A 27045-nucleotide genomic window follows, 5' to 3' on the forward strand; every position below is an offset into this window, starting at 1 on the left:
CGCTTACGCCCCCAATGGAATACTGTGAAAAAATTTGGCTGCTCTAGCTCTTATGGTTTAGGCTGTGGTCGTATCCCCCTAAAAATCGGTCTTTCATTTTATAATCTTTAGAGATTTGCACTTTGTGCGATATAAATTATATATAAAAAAAGAGCATTTCGACTGAAATCCATGTTTTAATACATAAACAAAAACAAAGGCTGGAAGGGTCTCCTTAACTGACTAAAATTTTCCGCAGATGCATTACCTTCAATGCACTCAAAAGAAATAACTGAAACGTTTATCGAAACATTCTTAAAAATTTCAGTTTTGATATAGATTTTTGAAAATTTCTTTCAAATCAGCGAAATGGTATCTATTGTTGCTATCATTGGGTATAGAAAGCATAGCATACCATATAGATACAAATAAAGCGTTTAAATGAACTGGACAATTTATGTAATGTTATGACTTGGGATGTAGGGGAGAGTGGGGTAATTTCGTCACAGGGGCAATTTCGTCACCTGCAATATCTCGGAATCCATAAGTCTTAAAAATATATAATTTTTTTTGTTTTAGTCCCTTAAGACGGCATGACACAACCAATGCATTTTTTTTGCACAGAAGGCCAAGATAATTAAGCTATAATATTAAATGTGTTTTAACAGCTCAAAAGCAACATTTAGTTCTCGACGAATTTTTTTCTGTATGCCACAATTCAAAAGGAATAAGATACACGATTTTTTATATAATACAAGTGCTATAATGTGCATTTTTGCGTTAGTGATTTTTAACTGCGCGCCTAATTTCGGAAGAAAAATAATTATTTCTAAAAAAGTACTGTCTGGGGAAATTTCGCCACCCTATGCTTAGGGTAAATTCGCACCTATTTTAAATACATATTTTTTATTTGACGAGCTGGCTAACGAAAAGACTACCGGCAGCGGCAACAAATATAGGACGTGAAAAAAAATGGTACGCTTGATCAGTGTAGCATACTTACAGGCGTAAAGTTCCCTACATTTTTCAGGTGACGAAATTGCCACAGTGGTGTGGCGATTTTACCCCCCTATGTGGCGAGATTGCCCCAGTATATTGGTTTTACTTTTTAATTTTGTATAAATCACCAAGGTAATTAAAACAAGGGAGAACGCTATAGTCGGGTTGGTGTCCCGACTATTTAATACCCGTCACTCAGCTAAAGCGAACGCTGTACCCGGGTTGGTGTCCCGACTATAATCGTAGCTCAGCTAAAGCGAGTGCGAGGGAGTTAGATATATGTAGATATTTTGATTGCGTATAACTTTTTAATGAATGGTCCATTTTGAAAAATACACAACAAAATTGCATTTATACTTCTCGGAAATCTTTAAAAATGTGGGCGCAAGACCTATTTTAAAATCGTTGGTGGGCGATTGTGGGTGTTAGAGGGGGCGTGGCGCTCGGCTGAAATAAACTTGCGCTGCGTAGGAAGCCAAAGAATATGTGTGGGAAATCTCAACCTTCTAGCTTTTGTAGTTTCTGAGATCTCAGCGTTCATACAGACGGACAGACGGACATGGCTAGATCGACTCGGCTAGTGACCCTGATCAAGAATATATATACTTTATGGGGTCGAAAACGCTTCCTTCTAGCTGTTACATACTTTTGCACAAATCTAATATACCCTTTTACTCTACGAGTAACCGGTATAAAAATAGGGGAATGTCACATTTTAAAGCTTGGTGCTAACCGCATTCAACAATCGACATAAGTTTACGCGAAATTATGTCGTTTCAAAATTAGATATGGAGAACTTATGACGTTTAAAAGTGACATAAGTCCTCCGAGAAAAAAGCGACATAATTTCTCCAGCCGAGAAATTATGTCGCTGCCAAACGACATAAGATCGCGCGAAATTATGTCGTTTAAAAATGAGTATACCATACATATATAGGTATATATATCAGGGACCGTAAATAATCATTATTTGAGATTTTTATTTTAAAAAGACTACTGTGATATTTTGTTTTAAACGTCAAAAACAACGTTCTTTTTACTCTTGTCCACAAAGTATATGCATTTCAACAAATCTGGAAAGCAAATTAACTGTTATTTGTTCATGTCTATAAAGTGCATAAAAAGCAGTTAAATTGTTGATTAAAATATGTAAAAACCTCAGTAGGCCTTTTAAAATAAAAATCTCAAATAATGATTATTTTCGGTCCCTGATATATATAGTATATGTAAGGTACTGGGCCTGGTTTATTTAGGGCCGCTTTCTCGAGTCCCTGTCAAAGTCCCTGATAGCTATCTGTTCGAAAAACTTAAAGACCAGATAAACTGTTCGTAAAAGCAAATCCGCTTTCTCGACTGCTTTAATTTATCTGAACGAGAAACAATTACAGAGTGCTGTTAACGCACTGTAAAGTGCAAAAAATGGCATGCTTCGATTATTTCATCAGCTGTTTGGGTATAATTCAAAGGAAAAGTCAACTGTGATTTCGTTTCTTCTTCATAGTTGGCTTTGGGAAATCAGCTGTCATTCTATCGAGCCGAAAACGCTTAACAGGGACTCCGAGTCCCTGTCAAAGTTAGCTCTCACATTTATGCTCGAGAAAGCCAAAATGCCTTAGCAGGGACTTTATCTATTCGAGAAATGTTAGCCGGCACTCGAGAAACCGGCCCTTAATAGTACATAAGATATTTGTATGGAATAATGATAAATCAATGGTAGTTGGTTACGAAACGATTTCGAAGAACGGAACTTAGAGCGACGACACTTAGAGCAACGGAATGTAATGACTCTTGACGACTTGAATTCAACTGGATTTGCGATAGACCCTCCGGTCCACACCCTCTGTGTGTTCCTTCCACTTTTCTTGCCCCAGTCTTTCTTATCTCTTTCCGATCTGGCCACACCGTCCATACCGAAGCACAGCTGACCTGGCCGATGACAGCTATTGATATCGTGAACTATGTTTTACATATATATATATAACTATACATGTGCCGGCGAAATTAAGTCGTTTTTCTGCCGCGAACTTATGTCACTTTAAAGCGTCATAAGTTCGCCATATCTAATTCTGAAACGACATAATTTCGCGCGAACTTATGTCGCTTGGCAGCGACATAATTTATCGGCTGGAGAAATTATGCCGTTTTTTCCTCGGAGGACTTATGTCACTTTTAAACGTCATAAGTTCTCTATATCTAATTTTGAAACGACATAATTTTGCGCAAACTTATGTCGTTTGGCAGCGACATAATTTCTCGGCTGGAGAAATTATGTCGTTTTTTCTGCGGAGGATTTATGGCGTTCTCAAACGTCATAAGATCGCGCGAAATTATGTCGTTTAAAAACGGAGGAATTATGTCGGAGGAATTAAGTAGTTACCCCGTTTGTCAGATTGTCAGTTTGTCCAAAACATGTTTTTTAAGTTTTGAAAATTTGATATGACGTTCATCACATTGATATAAAAAACTTTTGTTCTACCACTTTTGGAAAAACTCGCTAGTTTAGCGGGAAAACAGCTATAAATAGCTAAAATTCACTAAAACCGTAACTTCTATACTACTAAGGCTAAAATTTGTTCATTCGGCACGCTAAAACAGAAAATTTCGTGTAGATATTAAATATTTGCTAAAGCGGGCCGTACGAGTAAATTTTAGGTAGCGTACTTATTTAGTCGCATCAAAAATCATTTTTCCTCACAAAAGTTGATATCAGAACTTTTGTACGTTGAAGGTGCGATCGTCACTAGTTTTTTACCTCGTTAAGAGGTGTTTTTATTTGGTTAAGATACGCATCAAGTTAGCAGAACAACTTTGGAAATTGCAATTTTTTTCTTATTGACAATTTGCCGTTATTTATCCGTAAATTATTCGTGAAACAATAAATTTTGCCGCTCAACTATTTTAAAAGTTATAGGATGTTCTGCTAACTTGATATCAAGTTAGCAGTACAACACCTTAAATGTTAACTTTTCCAAAATGTTTTTAAATGGGATTATGCCGTTATTTATCCGTAAATTATTCGTGAAAGAAAAAATTTTGTCGCTCTTAATTTAAGATTTATTTTTTAAAAAAACATAGTTGTTCTGCTAAGTTGATATCAAGTTAGCAGTACAACTTTTCAAATGTTAACTTTTTCGAAATGTTTTTAGCTGACATTTTGCCGTTATTTATCCGTAGATTATTCGTGAAAGAAAAAATTTTGTCGCTCTTAATTTAAGATTTATTTTTTAAAAAAACATAGTTGTTCTGCTAAGTTGATATCAAGTTAGCAGAACACCCCCACTAAAGTTCAAAATTTCCGAAATCTTTTCTAATGGGAATTTGCCGTTATTTATCCGTAAATGATTCGCGTAAGGAAAAATTTAGTTGCTCTTGTTTTAACATTTTTTTTAATAATAGTTGTTCTGCTAACATATGTATGCACAACGCGGACGGTAGCAGAGCTCTGCTGACGTCGACGTCAAATGCGTAAAATTTCTGCGAATTCTGCTTCTGTGAGAAGCAACATCCATTTTTCATGCTTTAACATTTTTAACTTTTGATTTTGTGTAATTCTGTAAATAATATTGACTCAGAATCACTGCAGAAATTAATAAACCTCCAGGACGCAGAATTCGCAGAAATTTTACGCATTTGACGTCGACGTCAGCAGAGCTCTGCTACCGTCCGCGTTGTGCATACATATGTTAGCAGAACAACTATTATTAAAAAAAATGTTAAAACAAGAGCAACTAAATTTTTCCTTACGCGAATCATTTACGGATAAATAACGGCAAATTCCCATTAGAAAAGATTTCGGAAATTTTGAACTTTAGTGGGGGTGTTCTGCTAACTTGATATCAACTTACCAGAACAACTATGTTTTTTTAAAAAATAAATCTTAAATTAAGAGCGACAAATTTTTTTCTTTCACGAATAATCTACGGATAAATAACGGCAAAATGTCAGCTAAAAACATTTCGAAAAAGTTAACATTTGAAAAGTTGTACTGCTAACTTGATATCAACTTAGCAGAACAACTATGTTTTTTAAAAAAAAAAATCTTAAATTAAGAGCGACAAAATTTTTTCTTTCACGAATAATTTACGGATAAATAACGGCATAATCCCATTTAAAAACATTTTGGAAAAGTTAACATTTAAGGTGTTGTACTGCTAACTTGATATCAAGTTAGCAGAACATCCTATAACTTTTAAAATAGTTGAGCGGCAAAATTTATTGTTTCACGAATAATTTACGGATAAATAACGGCAAATTGTCAATAAGAAAAAAATTGCAATTTCCAAAGTTGTTCTGCTAACTTGATGCGTATGTGCGTGTGTTTATTGGACACTTGAAAATAGGAACTGCCTAAGCCTAACTTAGCTTAAGGGCTCCAGAGAGGAGCGGAGACTTGCGGGAGAGTTGGAGAGGGAGAGCGAAGGGCAGTGCGAGCAAGCGAGATGTGGACATCTGGAGAAAACGCTCGACACTGCCTTCAGAAATTAAACGCCTTTTTGGCGTGAACATTCCCCCCCCCCCTTGCGAGGACATCCGTAGCAAGAACTTCAGGATTGTACACTGAGGAAAACGTCCAAAGATAAGATCGGTCGTCCTTATGTAGTAAAGTGTGGTGGTCTTTCCCACACTTGTGGCATCTATGGTCGCTACGGCAAGATCCTGAATGATGGTGGGCCAAACAATTTTTGCAATATTGATGCAGATCCGTTGTTCGGCAGTTAGCGTCAGAAAGCGGTGGCACTTCCGTAGAGGATGGATTTTTTGGCAGACTCGGCATTGGTAGGATTTAATACCTCGGGAACGCCTGCCATCCAAGGCGGCATATGGAACCCAATAGTCAGAATTTGTTGTAGGAAGGACCCTTATAATCGGATCGGGATCAGAAATTCGGTTAATCCCATGCACGTTGGAAACACGCGCTGAGAAGGACGAAATTTTGTGTGGAATAATTGTGCAATTCAGCAATTTATGGCTGCTTGCGAAACAATTGGAACATAATTGCTTATTTTGGATGTAGGCTGAACGATCATTTACCGTCATCTTTAGGAAGCGTGGACATATACGCATGGGGTGTTTCTCTTTTAAACACAAATCGCAGCCTTTGGGTAATAGAAGTACCCTCGTAGTGAAAGAATTTATCTTAGGAAGTTCTGCCAACACATTTGTGGCTTTGGAATGGACTTGGAGTAAATTAACAGGCCGGATGCTATCAACGGCCTCTAGAGTTCGATGACGTTGTGTTAAAAAGGAATTAAGCTCGAGCCAAGTAGGAATTTTGGCTTTATCATGAATGGATTGCTCCCATAATGAGAGCGTGAGCTTTGGTAGCTTTGTAGAGCAAATGTAGACTAGAATAGGGTCCCAATTCTCAATTTGAATGCTGGATAGTTCTAAGGCAGTTAAACATCCTTGAATGGTGTGTTGAAGTTCCTTTAAGGCTGCCCCAGACTCTTGTGCCATGGGTTGCACATTGAACAATGTTTTTAGGTGGCTGTTCACCTGAAATCGCTTGTTTTCGAAACGCTCAGATAAATTTGTCCAAGCTGAGCGGAAGCCATCATTTTTGAGTGGGGACTTGGAAACTATAGAACGAGCTTCGCCACTAGTTTTGGCATTTAAATGGTACAGCTTTTCAACGGGCGTCAGACTCGGATTGTCTATATAGATCGCCGTGAAAAGGTCCCGGAAAGTCGGCCAGCGAAGATTATCGCCTGAGAAGATTTTCGTATCGATCGGAGGAAGCTGACAGCCAAACGAAATGTAGTCTTGGGGAGACGATGCTGGAGGTTGAGATGATTTGGGGGAGCCCTGTTGTATTTGCTCGAGGATCTGAGCAGCAAATCTTTCGTATATGGAATACGTTTCGTTATATTTTGCGGATAACGTTGGTGTGGGTGCACCCGGAAAGTTTAAAGTTTGAAGCCACTTTGGCTCAGAGTGTCAGCTGTGACCATAAATTTATTAAGGACGGTTTTTGCTTGAGAAGCCATTACGGACAGGAGTTTAAAATTTATTGCGAAATCGTTTACCCGGAAATTATTGTGAATTGGAATTTAGGAACCAATTGGAAGTCCGTAGGGATATACGGTCACACTTGATTGTGTGAAGGAAACTGTATGGCGATTTAATTGATTTTTTTCCGAAATAATTTCGAAAATAAGTAGGGGAGTGTAGGGTAATTTGACGAGTAGGGTAATGTGACGAACTCGTCGAATCTCACATATGACGTCACGACAAAAATTCCAAATAAATGTAGTCGTCTCCCCTTATCGTGTCGACAATGTATTTACAGTAATATTAATAAGAAGTCCCGTAATTTGTTCGTGAGGTAATTTTCGCTAAAAATGTGGTGCGCAAACTAGCAAACCCATTCAATTTACTTGTGTTTCAGCAGTGCCAGAGCAAAGATGAGTGGAAAATAAAATCAGGCAAATATATGCACGTATACATGAGATCTTTATCAACAGTTTTTGGTCCCTCGCGTTTTTTTCTTTTGCGCCGTTTGAGAGTGACACCGTTTTTTCTCCAAGTCTACCTTGTAGGGTATCGTGACGAACTTTTTGTAGGGTATTGTGACGAACTTTTTTTATTCAAGAATTTTAACTGTTATCGTTGATTATTTGTAAAAAAAATATAATAATACCATATAACATTTACTGCTGCAGTTTTATTGTTGTTTTTAATAGAGACGTCAGTTTAATTTAATTTAAAAAAAATTTGCACTTTGACCATTTTTTTTTTGTAAGTTTGGGTATTATCTTATTACTTTTTTCTTTTCCGTATCGAAAATAACCTTTCCGTAAATAATATACAAAAAAATGTATTTTTTTGTTTGTAAAAAGGATGGTTTACACCAAACGCTGTGGGGTTTGGCTACGTTGAAATTTCGAATCCAAATTTTTTTAGAAATATGCTCAGTAAATGTAAGCAACTTTCTGCTTTTACACTTTTAAAAAATATTGATTTTTGGAGAAGTTACATTAAAGAACAAATCGTTCGTCACATTACCCTACAACTTTTGAAAGTGCAAAAAAAGTAGGGTTCACGCCAAACGCTGTGGGATTTAGCTGCATTGGAATTTCGAATTTCGAATTTTACAGGAATATGCTCAGTAGATGTAAGCAACTTTCTGCGTTTACACTTTTGAAAAATAGTGATTTTTACAAAAGTTACATTCAAGGCTAATTCGCTAAAAGTCATTGCGTTCCTTTCTACATCGACTTAATTAGTTCTCCTACTTATTGTTTTTTTTTTACATTTATGATATTTTTATGCTATGTATATAATTTTAAGTCTTTTGAGCAGTACATTGCTTTAAATAAACAAATACAAATACAAATACAAATACAAAAAACGAATCGTTCGTCACCTTACCCTACACTCCCCTATTTAAGTGTATGCACAGAATAAATTATTATTAAATTATGCAAAGGGAAAATATGGTCACACTGGAAAAAAAATATTAATTGTTTAACAATATTTAAATTCGGATTTATGGTCGTTTTTTTTTTTTAATAATTATTGTAAGCACTTGACCCACTGTGCGCTGCCGAATACTTGGAGAGTACGTAGCTGTGTGTATGTATGTATGTGGCTAGTTAACAGCTGGGTATTGTAAGTCACCGATTGCGGGAGTTCTGGAGACTTATTGCGAATAGCGGAATAGTTTGAAATGCAAAATATGTTTGCGGGATTTTATTGAAACAATTAGCTCAAAAATGTATGTCGATGAAGTGGACTGTATTTTGGAATATTAATGTAAAAATATATGCACGCAGCAGGAAACACAGTAAAATCTCAAAAGCTGCCAATTTCGGCGGATCACTTTGATTTTGAAATATTCACTGTGGCTGGCATTATATTTTTTACACACGGAAAAATGTAGTTTATTGACCACGAAAATATATTAGGGTCTTGGATTTGATTTATAAATGCAGAGTAGTATAAGTAAACTGTATTAGAATATTTATGTATAGATATATATTTATGTGAATATGTACGCGCACCAGGAACAGAGTAAAAAATGCAGAGTGCAATTTTTACTTTTACTGCGGCTGGGTTATATTTTTACACACACTTGGAGTATTTAGAAATATTTTTATTTTTAATTGAAATAATTTGGCACTATGGACTTGCAACTTTGCACGGAATTTTTTGAAGTGTACGGCATACGGGAATGGAAAAAATGCCACACAAACAAAAGGAATTGAATAATATATTAAATGTCGTTGCGTCGGATTTAATCGCTTTTCGATTAAGGGCCGCTTTCTCGAGTCCCTGTCAAAGTCCCTGATAGCTATCTGTTCGAAAAACTTAAAGACCAGATAAATTGTTCGTAAAAGCAAATCCGCTTTCTCGACTGCTTTAATTTATCTGAACGAGAAACAATTACAGAGTGCTGTTAACGCACTGTAAAGTGCAAAAAATGGCATGCTTCGATTATTTTATCAGCTGTTTGGGTATAATTCAAAGGAAAAGTCAACTGTGATTTCGTTTCTTCTTCATAGTTGGCTTTGGGAAATCAACTGTCATTCTATCGAGCCGAAAACGCTTAACAGGGACTCCGAGTCCGTCAAAGTTAGCTCTCACATTTATGCTCGAGAAAGCCAAAATGCCTTAGCAGGGACTTTATCTGTTCGAGAAATGTTAGCCGGCACTCGAGAAACCGGCCCTTAGACAAGAAATCATACAACAAATTGAACGAAATGGGGTTCGAACAACTGGCTGTATGACCGGCAAATAATAACAATTGGAAATGGAACTTAGCTGAAGCGGTTCAAGCCACCGTAGGCGCTGGAGATAATCTTCGGAAAAACCAGGAGTGGAAGTCCAAAGATCCGGCTCGAAGGACCAAATGTTGCGGCGGGGGTGGCTTGATTGAAGTAATGCTGAAGTCCCAGGAAAGGCGGCGGTGGAAATGCGCGCAGAAATAGTATCGAAAACGCGGTGGAAAAAACTTCGGGGTTTTGCGCGACGTGCGTGTGTTTATTGGACACTTGAAAATAGGAACTGCCTAAGCCTAACTTAGCTTAAGGGCTCCAGAGAGGAGCGTAGACTTGCGGGAGAGTTGGAGAGGGAGAGCGAAGGGCAGTGCGAGCAAGCGAGATGTGGACACCTGGAGAAAACTGCCGCTCAACACTGCCTTCAGAAATTAAACGCCTTTTTGGCGTGAACAATTTGGATTCCACAGCGGGAAGCATGGGTTGAGATAATTCGGTAGCATTTGTATTAGGGTTTTCGCACAACTCGGCTGAGGAAACCATGGCAGGGACGGTAAAGAGCCAGCATCTCAATAACATCAGAGAGTGCTTTTAAAGAATGTAGATACACACCACACCTTAGTCATCCATTTTATTAGTAAACAATAGAGAAAATCAAAGGTTAAAGTTTATGATAGAGGGACTCTGTAATTATATTAGTGTGATGGACTTTCAGAGTTTGATTGCCAAGAACTCACCCCGTCCCGACAGACTGCTAGCCCTAAGACGGGTCCCGCCGGCTTTACAATTTTGGATAGAGCTGAAGTGTTAGGTGGGCACAACGAATTCTAATAGGATTCGCGATCAAGAATAGAAGCTGCTCGTTGCCTACACTACTACCTTTTTGGAAAATAACCGCTAAAACTCAATAACCCACGTCCACCATTACAAATATTGGCGCCCAACGTGGAGCCTAATGACGTTACAATTATTAGTGCCCAACATGATGGCCTAATGACGTTATAATTATTAGTACCCAACTTGAGGGCTAACATCGATACAAATACAGGCACACGCACCAATACAAATATTGGCGCTCAACAACGCAAGGCTGGTCACTAGTAAAATTTTGGCAGTTACCAATATAATTATTGGCAAGCTGAAATTAAACGAATGACACCCTAAGGCCTGATGCTGATATATAATAACCGTTGTTAGTGATCAGATTGTTTTTAGAAACCCTTGAAGAAAAGTGGAAACTAACCGTTGTTAGTGATATAGATATATATGCAAACAGCACCCAGAATTAGGTTCCAACGCTACGAATCAATTTGAACCAGCAGGTCCCTCTAACGCTAGAACAAATAGACGACCGAGAAGCCATAATATCAACGTACCACCAGCAAACACAGCAGCTGATAGACCGGAAAGTAGGAGTAGTTTTAGCTTTAGAAGTTCACATGTTAGTTCTCATAGAGATGCACGAAATATTTCGTCGCTCAGTACTGAGAAGGTGACGACTATTGTACAAAATTGGCATATCAAATTTGACGGAACGAATCAACGATTAAGTGTAGATGAATTTATTTATCAAATTCGCTCATTACCGAAGGAAAGCCTACAAGAAGATTTAGGTCTCGTGTGTAAGAATTTACCAGTTCTTCTTAAAGGAAACGCTTTAGATTTGTATTGGCGATTTCATAAAAGGGCAGGCAGAATCACGTGGGAGTCTTCTTGTATGGAAATGAAAATGGAATATAAAGATCAACGTTCACAGACGGATCTTAAGAAAGAAATTCGGAGTAGACGACAAAAAACGAAAGAATCGTTTGAAGCTTTCTACGAGTCAATTATGATAATGGTAGATAGACTTTCAGTTCCTTTCCGGATGATGAGTTGCTTGAAATACTAAAACGAAACGTTCTTAGAGAAGTAAAAAAAGACTTGTTATATGTCAGCGTTCATTCCGTAGCTCATTTGCCTTCGCTTTTTGCGAAACGAGAAAGATTTCTTGCAGAAGAAGTATCTCCAGCCATGTATAGATACCAAAACAAAATGAAAGGACATATCGCGTCAGTAGAGGAAGATGAATCAGTGGGAGAAAATGATTCTGAATCTATTGCAGCATTAAAATTCATAAAATGCTATAACTGTAACGGCGAAGGACACGTTTGGAAAAATTGTGTTTAGCCAAAATCCGTCTTCTGCTACGGTTGCGGTGAACCAAATGTTCATAGGCCCAACTCTAGTCGATGTTTTCCAAATAATTCGGAAAACCGGAAGAGGGTTGTGTCCAACAATACCAGGATACAACCGCAGACAATAAGCCGTTAGAAAGCCAGCCAACCGATGTGCTCACCACAGTTAAGTCACCAAAAATCGTTAAAGAAGAAATAACGAAGTTTAAAAACGTAGGACATAATTTTATACCATATCATTTACGTCTACAAAATTATAATAAAGTAAGAAGTAGAATATTTCGAGATTTAAGAAATAATGTATGTAGTAAAAGAAGCACTATAAGGATAAGAAAATTTTTTAAGAATATAAAAGTGACTCGGAAATTATTAGTAGCTTCACTTGTATCAAATAAATCGGACATTCAAATCTATGCAGATGTACAGTTTCTTGGATATCAAGAGCAAGGCTTATTAGATACCCGGGCTAGTATAAGCTAATCTAACTAATCTAGCCAAAGAAAACTTTTCACAGTTGAAACACTTTAACAGAATTTCCAGTCGTGTAAACACAGCCGATGGTAAATCGCATGAAGTAAAAGGATGGATACTTGTTGATATTCTATATAAATCTAAGAAGCGACCCATAAAGCTGTACATTATCCCAGCCATTTCGCAAAGATTGATCCTAGGGATTGATTTTTGGAAGACGTTCAACTTAGCGCCGAACGTTATTCCATCCATTAGTACTATCGAAAGTTCACCGAAGGAGTCAGAAAGTGCAGACAGTCCTTTAACAGATGCACAAAAGCAGCAGTTAGAGGCTATTAAACAGCTGTTTCCAAGCTTTGTTGACAAAGGACTAGGCCGAGTTAAACTTATCGAACATGACATTGAGGTTGACGATGCTAAATTCATTAAGCAACGTTTCTACCCTCTTTCTCCGGCAGTAGAGAAAATTCTCTATAAGGAAGTTGGCCAGGATTGGCCAGTACCAAAGAATATTCGTCAGGTCAGAGGATTTTTAGGGCTCGCAGGTTGCCTCGGAATTGACTTTTCATATAACTGAAACTCTAAAAGGCAAAAAGAAGTTTGTATGGACTTCCGAAGCTCAAGGAGCCTTTCATAAGCTGAAAAAAGCTTTGACTTCTCCACCTGTGCTTGTAAATCCAGACTTCTCCAGAAAGTTCTATGTCCATTGCGAAGCGAGTGACTTCGGAATCGGAGCTGTCCTTTTACAATTATCAGCTGAAGGGGAGGAGCGACCCATTTACTTTTATTTTAAAAAACTTTCATCCGCACAGCGAAATTGGTCTGTAACCGAGCGTAAATGCTATGCTGTGTTTGAAGCATTGGAAAAATTTCGTTGTTACATTGAAATGCAAGATTTCGAGGATATTACAGATCACTCAAGTATTGTCTGGTTAAGAGAACAACCCAACTTGAAAGGACGACTAGCTCGATGGGCTATGAAGCTTCAGCATTACAAATTTCCAGTTCGTCACAGAAAAGGTAGAGATCATATAGTACCAGATGCACTGTCGCGCATACCAGAAAGTGATATTGCAGCAATAGTAGATATAGGATCTGAAATCAACTTAGAGTCAATTTATTTTTCAGATGAAGACCATCAGTTACTGAAAAAACGAATTAGGTCTAACCAAAGTAAGCAGCATCTCAAAATAGTGCATGAATTTGAATATGCAAGGCGTGAACATGCTTCGGGTAATACAGAACAAGAAAACACATCCTGGAAGTTATGGGTTGCTCAACAGTAGCAGCTCATGGAGGCATCGGAAAAACTGTAGAGTTAATTCGCAGAAACTTTTTCTGGCCTGGACTGGTCAAAGATGTTCGTTTCTATATACAACAATGTGACATATGTAAAGCTACTAAATCTCCAAATATGATTTTTCGATCTCCTATGGGAATATTAGTAGAAACAGAAAGACCCTTTCAAAGGCTTTATATTGATCTACTTGGACCATATCCACGCAGCAAGAGAGGTCACATAGGACTCTTGATTGTTTTGGACCACATGTCAAAATTCCATTGGCTTTGTCCTTTACAAAAATTTACAGCGAATCTCATTCAAGACTTCTTAGGTCAAGACATATTTCCCTGTTGCGGTGTACCAGAAGTTATTGTAAGTGATAACGGATCACAATTTAAGTGTTCAGAGTTTATTGCATTTCTCATTAGACTAGGTATTCGTCATATCTATACAGCTTTATACAATGTTTTTTGGCGAAACTTAGCTCAAAGCAATTTTAGAAAGAATTTCAATGCGAAACTAGGCCCAGTCTTTATATAATCTGGAATTAGAGAGAAAGTTGGAGCAAGTATGTATATCCTTGAAGATTTGCAAGGCAAGCTAGTAGGCACCTATTCTGCTAAAGACATTCGAGTCTAAACGCCCTTTTCTTTCTAATTTGGTAGAGAAATGGAAAGTTATCCGGTTATGTAATGGGCGAAATTCAAATTTATAACGACCATTGGAAGTTGGCAGCAAACAGCTTGTGACAGTTAGCAATATTGGAACAGCCAACTTGCTAAAAGCTAGAGCCACGCGACTGCGGGAATACTTTTTCACTTTCCCACGATCGGCGAACAGAACAAAAGTTCTAGATTTTTCTCCAGCGAAAACCCAAAAGTTTTAATTCGTCCGCCTACGGTAAAAGAGCACGTGGTTTTTCTACAAATACGCGTTTAACAGCGTAATCCCAGTTTATACGTCCGCCTACGGTAAAAGAGCTCGTGTATTTCGCATACAAATACGCGCTCCAAGTGCATAATTACTTGAATTTGGTAAACTTCCGCCTACGGTAAAAGTGCTGATACAATTGTGTATTTCACTGATTTATTGCAATCCACACGGATTTGCACGAAAAGGAAAACAACAGTTCTTGGGCGTTTTCTCTCGTCAAAACAGACCCTAGTGGGAAGCCCAAGTGGTGTCTCTAGGCGTAAAGCAGCGATCATGGGAGAGCTGTAAAAACGAACGTATAGAGAGCGAAGCGATCGGAGAATCACATCGCCAGCGTCCCTGAGCATAGAACCCACTAGAAGCCACAGTGTGGTTAAATTCGACATGTGCAGCAGACCCGAGTAAGGTTAAACTCGAAGCGTGCATAAGTGAGGTTAATTTCGGCACATGGACACATCGGAACATGGATCGGAGGGCAGCAACGCACACATGCTAGGAGACGTAGCAGCATTTTGGTTTTGCATGACCATTCTTAATTTTGTGTAAATTAAGACGGCAGACATACCGATGCAGAACGTGAAGGTTCCTTTTTGTTAGACAGCGCTCATAAATCAATTGTGATTGCGAACGAAATTTAGATTCAATTTAATGTGAAACAAGAGAGAACGCTATAGTCGAGTTCCTCGACTATTAAATACCCGCTACTCAGCTTTACAACTTTAATATAAATATGCCTTCTTGTATGTTTTTTGCGCGCCCCATTTCAAATAATTTACATTTTGCATTCACATATTCCAAATTAGAGTGACCAGTTTTTTTCCAGCACCAGCAGGAGTGTTGAACACGCTGAGACGGCGCCATCTATGGCACGGAATTGGTACTGTTTGTACACAAAACTGTGGGCGCCACGGCTTTTTGCGTTTTGTGGACGTTAGAGGGGGCGTGCCACCTTGATAAAATAAACTTGCGCTGCGTAGGAAGCCCAAGAATATGTGTAGGAAATCCCAACCTTCTAGCTTTTGTAGTTTCCGAGATCTCAGCGTTTATACAGACGGACAGATAGACGGACAGGCAGACGGACAGATGGACATGGCTAGATCGACTCGGCTAGTGATCCTGATCAAGAATATACAGGGGTGGTCAAAAGTATTTTCACAAATGTAAATGTTAACTGTACTTGTATTTTGAACTAATAATATAAACTTTTGGCACCTATAGAAAGAGCACTTCAATTCCGTTTAAATGACACAAAAATGTTCTTAACCCATTAAGACCCCTTTGAAAAGTGAAGGGTGCTTAATGGGTTAAGAAAATTTGTGTGTCATTTAAACGGAATTGAAGTGCTCTTTCCATAGGTGCCAAAATGTTTATATTATAAGTTCAAAATATGAGTACAGTTAACATTCAAATTTGAGAAAAAACTTTTGACTAGGGTTGTATATCTTTTATAGGGTCGGAAACGCTTCCTTCTCCCTGTTACATACTTTTGCACGAATACAATATACCCTTTTACTCTACGAGTAACGGGTATAAAACAGAAAACCTTTGTTTTAAAACAAACGCAGTCCTGCGATGGCTGATCAGTAGTAACGGATGTAGTTTTTCAATTAGAATTTTTCTTTAAGTAACGTAACGTAAATACTCAGAAAAAAATATGACAAAATATCAAATTGATAAGTGTTGGTCATTTTGATATTTTTTAAGATCAAGTTTTGTCATATCATTCTAACATAAAACAAGAGAGAACGCTATAGTCGGGTTGTTGTCCCGACTATCTAATACCCGTCACTCAGCTAAAGGGAGTGCGAACGCTGTGTCGGGTTGGTGTCCCGACTAATAATCGTAACTCAGATAAAGGGAGTGCGAGGGAGATAGATATATAATTTTTGATTGCGTATAACTTTTTAATGAATGGTCCGATTTGAAAAATGTCTTCTACATTTCGATAGGTATAAATATACACAACAAAATTGCATTTATACTTCTCGAAAATCTTTAAAGATGTGGGCGCAGGACCCATTTTAAAATCGTTAGTGGGCGATTGTGGGCGTTAGAGGGGGCGTGGCGCTCGGCTAAAATAAACTTGCGCTGCGTAGGAAGCCAAAAAATATGTGTGGAAAATCTCAACCTTCTAGCTTTTGTAGTTTCTGAGATCTCAGCGTTCATACAGACGGACAGACGGACAGACGGACAGACGGACAGACGGACAGACAGACAGACAGACAGACAGACGGACAGACGGACATGGCTAGATCGACTCGGCTAGTGACCCTGATCAAGAATATATATACTTTATGGGGTCGGAAACGCTTCCTTCTAGCTGTTACATACTTTTGCACGAATCTAGTATACCCTTTTACTCTACGAGTAACGGGTATAAAAATATTATTTTGATCTTATTTCATATTATTTGTTCGAAAAATACTGACTTCGGTATTTTAAACAAGTCTATTTATAATTTATATGAAATCATATGACACTGATATGATAAAATATCAAAAATTTGTAGGAATTGCCCTAATCGGTAGCCTAGGAGACTAAAGCGTGCGGATTATATGTTATGTAAGCGTATAGTCGGAAGTGTGTGTTCAGTCCCACGTAGGGAACTTCCTTCTTTGCGTCTTTTTATTTTTTTTTTTACTCAATAATATTCATATTTAATAAAAATTGAGATTTAGTTTATGTAACACACACATGAATGGCTAAGTAAGAGTAAAAACCTCAAACCCAAGAGAACAAAATATGAATGTACTTTGTACAGCGCCTCATGTGATGCTTCCCTGGCGCAGCTAGTAGAGTGTTTGACTGCAAACTGTGAGGCAAGGGGTTCGATTCCCACGAGCGACCAAAATGTTTTTCTCAAGATAGTAAGTTATTTGATTTTTATATTCATAATTTGTTAATTATACAATAAATTTAGTTATTATTTCAGATAAAGTGTGTAACTAAAAGTTGTTTATGTACGAACATAGTGACATGTGTTTAAATAAACAAGAGAAAAAACAAGAGGGAACGTTATAGTCGGATTCCCCGACTATCAGATACCCGTTACTCAGGTAAAGGGAGTGCGAGGGAGATGGAGATAGAGATAGAAAACGTTGATCACGCATAACTTTTTAACGAATGGTCCGATTTGAAAAATTTCTTCTACATTTCGATAGGTATTGATAAACACAATAAAACTGCATTTTTACTTTTCCAAAATATTAAAATTTTTAAAATCGTATATAAGCGATTGTGGGCGTTAGAGGGGGCGTGGCACCATTTTGAAACAAACTTGCGCTGCGTAGGAACTCCTAAAATCTGCATGCAAAATGCCAATCTTCTAGCTTTTATAGTTTCTGAGATCTCAGCGTTCATACAGACAGACAGACGGACAGACGGACAGACGGACAGACAGACGGACAGACGGACAGACGGACAGACGGACATGGCTAGATCGACTCGGCTAGTGATCCTGATCAAGAATATATATACTTTATGGGGTCGGAAACGCTTCCTTCTCCCTGTTACATACTTTTGCACGAATACAATATACCCTTTTACTCTACGAGTAACGGGTATAATAAGTTGAGAAACAGGAACCAACAACAGCACCGAATGACAGGAGAGGGTGCAGCAGGGATAATTCCCGATTCCCCAATTTTTCTTTTCCTTTTCTTATTCAATTTTTATCTTGTAATCGACATCAATTCGATGTTGAAACCAAGAGGACATCATCTTGATGACCAATGATATTGGTCATTTTGATGACCAAAAAGTTCAAATGTTATTTTAAAAATTAATCTTAAGATTGAATTGATATTTAAAAATATCAACTTGATATGTTCGAAATATCAATGTTGCTTGTTAACTTGAGTGCAATTTCATATCAGTTTTTTTTCTGTGTAATTAAAGAAATAAGAACCATGAATATAAACAAATAGATTACGAAAAAGAATGAATTTAGCTAACCAGAAAGTCCCGCACAAACGAATGCAATAATTTTATTTCCTAACAGCATCGTGGAAAGACCTTTAAACACTGCAACAGGAATGGGTTAGTGAAACCATGTCTAAAAATTGCCATTCATATATTGTGCGTATTATAGTGTAAAAGAACTTTCAATGGGAGTTTGAAACGGAAGCTAGATAGATAATCAGAGGTTCACAAAAGGTTCGATAGTCTTGTATACTGTTAAAGAAAACTGAATATTTGAATTTTCAGAAACAAATTCTGCAAAGTACATTAGTTTATAATAAAACTTTATAATAAACATTGAAGCGATTAGTATTGTTATTTAAATTGTTGAGAATATAAGAATGATTTGGTAAACTTGGATTCTACAGCAGGAAGCATGGGTTGAGATAATTCGGTAGCATTTGTATTAGGGGTTTCGCACAACTCGGCTAAGGAAACCATGGCAGGGACGGTAAAGAGCCAGCCTCTCAATAACATCAGAGAGTGATTTTAAAGAATATAGATACACACCACACCTTAGTCATCCATTTTATTAGTAAACAATAGTGAAAATCAAAGGTTAAAGTTAATGATAGAGGGACTCTGTAATTATATTAGTGTGATCGACTTTCAGAGTTTGATTATCAAGAACTTTCCCCGTCCCGACAGACTGCTAGCCCCAAGACGGGTCCCGCCGGCTTTAAAATTTTGGATAGAGCGGAAGTGTTAGGTGGGAACAACGAATTCTAATAGGACTCGCGATCAAGAACAGAAGCTGCTCGTTGCCTACACTACTACCTATTTGGAAAATAACCGCTAAAACTCAATAACCCACGTCCACCATTACAAATATATTACAATTTAAACCAGCAGGTCCCTCTAACGCTAGAACAAATAGACGACCGAGAAGCCATAATATCAACGTACCACCAGCAAACACAGCAGCTGATAGACCGGAAAGTAGGAGTAGTTTTAGCTCTAGAAGTTCACATGTTAGTTCTCATAGAAATGCACGAAATATTTCGTCGCTCAGTAGGGGAGAGTGAAGGAATTTCGTCAGCATTTTTTCAAAGCTATTTTTTGTCCATCTTGAGACACGTTATCATATTTCTATTTTTATTGTTGAATGCGGTTAGCACCAAGCTTTAAAATGTGACATTCCCCTATTTTTTTAATTACCTTGGTGATTTATAAAAAATTAAAAAGTAAAACCAATATACAGGGGCAATCTCGCCACACAGGGGGGTAAAATCCCCACACCACCGGGGCAATTTCGTCACCTGAAAAATGTAGGGAGTTTAACGCCTGTAAATATGCTACACTGATCAAGCGTACCATTTTTGTTGACGTCCTTTATTTGTTGCTGCTGCTGGTAGTCTGTTCGTTAGCCAGCTCGTCAAATATAAAAATATGTATTTAAAATAGGTGCGAATTTACCCTTAGCGTAGGGTGGCGAAATTTCCCCAGACAGTACGTTTTTAGAAATAATTATTTTTCTTCCGAAATTAGGCGCGAAGTTAAAAATCACTGACGCAGAAATGCACATTATAGCACTGTGTATTATATAAAAAATCGTGTATCGTGCGGCATACAGAAAAAATTTCGTCGAGAACTAAATGTAGCTTTTGAACTGTTAAAACACATTTAATATTAAAGCTTAATTATCTTGGCCTTCTGTGCAAAACAAATGCATTGGTTGTGTCTGGCCGTCTTGAAGGACTAAAACAAAAAAATTATATATTTTTACGACTTATGGATTCCGAGATATTGCAGGTGACGAAATTCCCCCTGTGACGAAATTCCCCCACTCTCCCCTACTGAGAAGGTGACGACTATTGTACAAAATTGGCATATCAAATTTGACGGAACGAATCAACGATTAAGTGTAGATGAATTTATTTATCAAATTCGCTCATTACCGAAGGAAAGCCTACAAGAAGATTTAGGTCTTCTTGTATGGAAATTAAAATGGAATATAAAGATCAACGACGACAAAAACCGAAAGAATCGTTTGAAGCTTTCTACGAGTCAATTATGATAATGGTAGATAGACTTTCAGTTCCTTTCCGGATGATGAGTTGCTTGAAATACTAAAACGAAACGTTCTTAGAGAAGTAAAAAAAGACTTGTTATATGTCAGCGTTCATTCCGTAGCTCATTTGCCTTCGCTTTTTGCGAAACGAGAAAGATTTCTTGCAGAAGAAGTATCTCCAGCCATGTATAGATACCAAAACAAAATGAAAGGACATATCGCGTCAGTAGAGGAAGATGAATCAGTGGGAGAAAATGATTCTGAATCTATTGCAGCATTAAAATTCATAAAATGCTATAACTGTAACGGCGAAGGACACGTTTGGAAAAATTGTGTTTAGCCAAAATCCGTCTTCTGCTACGGTTGCGGTGAACCAAATGTTCATAGGCCCAACTCTAGTCGATGTTTTCCAAATAATTCGGAAAACCGGAAGAGGGTTGTGTCCAACAATACCAGGATACAACCGCAGACAATAAGCCGTTAGAAAGCCAGCCAACCGATGTGCTCACCACAGTCAAGTCATCAAAAATCGTTAAAGAAGAAATAACGAAGTTTAAAAACGTAGGACATAATTTTATACCATATCATTTACGTCTACAAAATTATAATAAAGTAAGAAGTAGGATATTTCAAGATTTAAGAAATAATGTATGTAGTAAAAGAAGCACTATAAGGATAAGAACATTTTTTAAGAATATAAAAGTGACTCTGAAATTATTAGTAGCTTCACTAGTATCAAATAAATCGGACATTCAAATCTATGCAGATGTACAGTTTCTTGGATATCAAGAGCAAGGCTTATTAGATACCCGGGCTAGTATAAGCTGTATCGGGTCTAATCTAGCCAAAGAAAACTTTTCACAGTTGAAACACTTTAACAGAATTTCCAGTCGTGTAAACACAGCCGATGGTAAATCGCATGAAGTGAAAGGATGGATACTTGTTGATATTCTATATAAATCTAAGAAGCGACCCATAAAGCTGTACATTATCCCAGCCATTTCGCAAAGATTGATCCTAGGGATTGATTTTTGGAAGACGTTCAACTTAGCGCCGAACGTTATTCCATCCATTAGTACTATCGAAAGTTCACCGAAGGAGTCAGAAAGTGCAGACAGTCCTTTAACAGATGCACAAAAGCAGCAGTTAGAGGCTATTAAACAGCTGTTTCCAAGCTTTGTTGACAAAGGACTAGGCCGAACTAAACTTATCGAACATGACATTGAGGTTGACGATGCTAAATTCATTAAGCAACGTTTCTACCCTCTTTCTCCGGCAGTAGAGAAAATTCTCTATAAGGAAGTTGGCCAGGATTGGCCAGTACCAAAGAATATTCGTCAGGTCAGAGGATTTTTAGGTCTCGCAGGTTGCCTCGGAATTGACTTTTCATATAACTGAAACTCTAAAAGGCAAAAAGAAGTTTGTATGGACTTCCGAAGCTCAAGGAGCCTTTCATAAGCTGAAAAAAGCGTTGACTTCTCCACCTGTGCTTGTAAATCCAGACTTCTCCAGAAAGTTCTATGTCCATTGCGAAGCGAGTGACTTCGGAATCGGAGCTGTCCTTTTACAATTATCAGCTGAAGGGGAGGAGCGACCCATTTACTTTTATTTTAAAAAACTTTCATCCGCACAGCGAAATTGGTCTGTAACCGAGCGTAAATGCTATGCTGTGTTTGAAGCATTGGAAAAATTTCGTTGTTACATTGAAATGCAAGATTTCGAGGATATTACAGATCACTCGAGTATTGTCTGGTTAAGAGAACAACCCAACTTGAAAGGACGACTAGCTCGATGGGCTATGAAGCTTCAGCATTACAAATTTCCAGTTCGTCACAGAAAAGGTAGAGATCATATAGTACCAGATGCACTGTCGCGCATACCAGAAAGTGATATTGCAGCAATAGTAGATATAGGACCTGAAATCAACTTAGAGTCAATTTATTTTTCAGATGAAGACCATCAGTTACTGAAAAAACGAATTAGGTCTAACCAAAGTAAGCAGCATCTCAAAATAGTGCATGAATTTGAATATGCAAGGCGTGAACATGCTTCGGGTAATACAGAACAAGAAAACACATCCTGGAAGTTATGGGTTGCTCAACAGTTACGTTCAGAATTGATAGGTAGAGCACACAATCCACAAGTAGCAGCTCATGGAGGCATCGGAAAAACTGTAGAGTTAATTCGCAGAAACTTTTTCTGGCCTGGACTGGTCAAAGATGTTCGTTTCTATATACAACAATGTGACATATGTAAAGCTACTAAATCTCCAAATATGATTTTTCGATCTCCTATGGGAATATCAGTAGAAACAGAAAGACCCTTTCAAAGGCTTTATATTGATCTACTTGGACCATATCCACGCAGCAAGAGAGGTCACATAGGACTCTTGATTGTTTTGGACCACATGTCAAAATTCCATTGGCTTTGTCCTTTACAAAAATTTACAGCGAATCTCATTCAAGACTTCTTAGGTCAAGACATATTTCCCTGTTGCGGTGTACCAGAAGTTATTGTAAGTGATAACGGATCACAATTTAAGTGTTCAGAGTTTATTGCATTTCTCATTAGACTAGGTATTCGTCATATCTATACAGCTTTATACAATGTTTTTTGGCGAAACTTAGCTCAAAGCAATTTTAGAAAGAATTTCAATGCGAAACTAGGCCCAGTCTTTATAAAATCTGGAATTAGAGAGAAAGTTGGAGCAAGTATGTATATCCTTGAAGACTTGCAAGGCAAGCTAGTAGGCACCTATTCTGCTAAAGACATTCGAGTCTAAACGCCCTTTTCTTTCTAATTTGGTAGAGAAATGGAAAGTTATCCGGTTATGTAATGGGCGAAATTCAAATTTATAACGACCATTGGAAGTTGGCAGCAAACAGCTTGTGACAGTTAGCAATATTGGAACAGACTTCCAATATCGAAACGCAACGCTACGACTTACTTACGAGCCTTGCCAACTTGCTAAAAGCTAGAGCCACGCGACTGCGGGAATACTTTTTCACTTTCCCACGATCGGCGAACAGAACAAAAGTTCTAGATTTTTCTCCAGCGAAAACCCAAAAGTTTTAATTCGTCCGCCTACGGTAAAAGAGCACGTGGTTTTTCTACAAATACGCGTTTAACAGCGTAATCCCAGTTTATACGTCCGCCTACGGTAAAAGAGCTCGTGTATTTCGCATACAAATACGCGCTCCAAGTGCATAATTACTTGAATTTGGTAAACTTCCGCCTACGGTAAAAGTGCTGATACAATCGTGTATTTCACTGATTTATTGCAATCCACACGGATTTGCACGAAAAGGAAAACAACAGTTCTTGGGCGTTTTCTCTCGTCAAAACAGACCCTAGTGGGAAGCCCAAGTGGTGTCTCTAGGCGTAAAGCAGCGAACATGGGAGAGCTGTAAAAACGAACGTATAGAGAGCGAATCGATCGGAGAATCACATCGCCAGCGTCCCTGAGCATAGAACCCACTAGAAGCCACAGTGTGGTTAAATTCGACATGTGCAGCAGACCCGAGTAAGGTTAAACTCGAAGCGTGCATAAGTGAGGTTAATTTCGGCACATGGACACATCGGATCATGGATCGGAGGGCAGCAACGCACACATGCTAGGAGACGTAGCAGCATTTTGGTTTTGGTTTTGCATGACCATTCTTAATTTTGTGTAAATTAAGACGGCAGACATACCGATGCAGAACGTGAAGGTTCCTTTTTGTTAGACAGCGCTCATAAATCAATTGTGATTGCGAACGAAATTTAGATTCAATTTAATGTGAAACAAGAGAGAACGCTATAGTCGAGTAAATACCCGCTACTCAGCTTTACAACTTTAATATAAATATGCCTTCTTGTATGTTTTTTGCGCGCCCCATTTCAAATAATTTACATTTTGCATTCACATATTCCAAATTAGAGTGACCAGTTTTTTTCCAGCACCAGCAGGAGTGTTGAACACGCTGAGACGGCGCCATCTATGGCACGGAATTGGTACTGTTTGTACACAAAACTGTGGGCGCCACGGCTTTTTGCGTTTTGTGGACGTTAGAAGGGGCGTGCCACCTTGATAAAATAAACTTGCGCTGCGTAGGAAGCCCAAGAATATGTGTAGGAAATCCCAACCTTCTAGCTTTTGTAGTTTCCGAGATCTCAGCGTTTATACAGACGGACAGATAGACGGACAGACAGACGGACAGATGGACATGGCTAGATCGACTCGGCTAGTGATCCTGATCAAGAATATACAGGGGTGGTCAAAAGTATTTTCACAAATGTAAATGTTAACTGTACTTATATTTTGAACTAATAATATAAACTTTTGGCACCTATAGAAAGAGCACTTCAATTCCGTTTAAATGACACAAAAATGTTCTTAACCCATTAAGACCCCTTTGAAAAGTGAAGGGTGCTTAATGGGTTTTATTTTTTTTTTTTTTTTTTTTTAAGACCACATTAAACATTTATTAAAATCCCACATACATATTAAAAAATTTGACATGACATCAAACATTAAAAAATTATAGTGACTTCAGGGGAGATACATAAATTAAAAGAGCTGCTTGGCCATTTGGATGATGTTCATGGCCAATCTTATCTCCCGAGCGCCACGGACGCCCAGCGCCACCAAATCCTCCAGGGTCATTTGGATGAGCACCTCGATGTCAATCTCCTGGCGGGTGAAAAGCTCAGTAAGATGATCATTCCCAGTGCCATTGAGTAGGGACTTAACACGGGGACTCAATGTGGGGTGCTCCACCGGGGAGCTGGGTCTATAGCGTGGATGAATGATACTCGGTGTGGGACTCTTGTGGTCTTCCATTTTTAACTTGGATCTCTCCCTTTTCAACTTGGATACCTCCAGCTTCAGCCGCGTTTCCTGCTGCAATCGGATATCCGGTTTCGGCCTAGTCGCGCTCGATAGAGTGGTTCCTCCATTTAGCAGGGTACTTTGACTAGTTGGCGAAAACACAGATCGTGTGCGCATGAATTTTTGGGAATAACGCCGAGGCGGCAAACTAGCATCTGATGAGCGTTTCGAGGCTGAGGATGGTCGACAGGATGGGACCGTAAGATTATTGGCCTTCGGGATCCCGAACAGTCCACATTTGGCCTGACCCTTCCTACCGCCGCCGCAGTTGGTGGGCGTGACATGGTCAAATGTAAAAGCTTCGGTAGTAAGGGGAGTTAAAGGCGCCAGTGGGGATGCAGGATCTCTATAGACGCGGTTGTAGCGTTCCATTATGTTAATTTAGAAAAACAATTTTTCACGAGCACAAAGACGACAAAGAACGTGCAAAAAGTAAAATTTGTGTGTCATTTAAACGGAATTGAAGTGCTCTTTCCATAGGTGCCAAAATGTTTATATTATAAGTTCAAAATATGAGTACAGTTAACATTCAAATTTGAGAAAAAACTTTAGACTTTTATATAGGGTCGGAAACGCTTCCTTTTCCCTGTTACATACTTTTGCACGAATACAATATACCCTTTTACTCTACGAGTAACGGGTATAAAACAGAAAAACTTTGTTTTAAAACAAACGCAGTCCTGCGATGGCTGATCAGTAGTAACGGATGTAGTTTTTCAATTAGAATTTTTCTTTAAGTAACGTAACGTAAATACTCAGAAAAAAATATGACAAAGTATCGAATTGATAAGTGTTGGTCATTTTGATATTTTTTAAGATCAAGTTTTGTCATATCATTCTAACATAAAAAAATATTATTTTGATCTTATTTCATATTATTTGTTCGAAAAATACTGACTTCGGTATTTTAAACAAGTATATTTTTAATTTATATGAAATCATATGACACAGATATGATAAAATATCAAAAATTTGTAGGAAGTGCCCTAATCGGTAGCCTAGGGGACTAAAGCGTGCGGATTATATGTTATGTAAGCGTATAGTCGGAAGTGTGTGTTCAGTCCCACGTAGGGAACTTCCTTCTTTGCGTCTTTTTATTTTTTTTTTTACTCAATAATATTCATATTTAATACAAATTGAGATTTAGTTTATGTAACACACACATGAATGGCTAAGTAAGAGTATCACACCCCTCAATAAGTTCCCGGCCTAACAAGGAAAAACACTTTTTTTTTTGAAAATTTTGTTTTATTCATCAATATAGTTTCCATCTACGGCTATACACTCAGTCCAGCGCTTCTCCAACCTTTCTATGCCATTTTTGTAGAAAGATGAACTTTTACCCTCAAAATAGGTCTCAGTATCGACAATCACCTCCTCATTTGATCGATATCTCTTGCCTTGGAGGTGCTTTTTGAGATCTGAAAAAAGCCAGTAGTCACTGGGGGCCATATCTGGAGAATAAGGTGGGTGCGACAGAAGTTCGAACCTCAATTCACTCAATTTCACCATTGTTGCCATAGACTTGTGGCATGGTGCATTATCCTGATGAAACAGTGGTTTCTTCTTGGCCATATGTGGACGTTTTTCTTTGATAACGCGATCCAATCGATCCAGCAGTTTTATATAATATTCGCTGTTTATTG

General features: G+C 38.1%; 1 protein-coding gene across 1 annotated transcript; it reads right to left on the reverse strand.

Annotated features, from left to right (window-relative positions):
* Window positions 1-24968: 24968 nt before the first annotated feature.
* Window positions 24969-25828, reverse strand: LOC138912451 (uncharacterized). Its single transcript, XM_070213336.1, has one exon. The coding sequence runs from the start codon at window positions 25769-25771 to the stop codon at window positions 25079-25081; it is 693 nt and encodes a 230-aa protein (XP_070069437.1). The 5' UTR covers window positions 25772-25828; the 3' UTR covers window positions 24969-25078.
* Window positions 25829-27045: the final 1217 nt, after the last annotated feature.

The sequence above is a fragment of the Drosophila takahashii genome, chromosome 2R (genome assembly GCF_030179915.1).
Source record: "Drosophila takahashii strain IR98-3 E-12201 chromosome 2R, DtakHiC1v2, whole genome shotgun sequence".
In the NCBI taxonomy this organism is placed as follows: Eukaryota; Metazoa; Arthropoda; class Insecta; order Diptera; family Drosophilidae; genus Drosophila; species Drosophila takahashii.

Coding starts and splice junctions, on each gene's coding strand:
- LOC138912451 (XM_070213336.1), bottom strand. CDS start 25,771: ATGGAACGCTACAACCGCGTCTATAGAGATCCTGCATCCCCACTGGCG.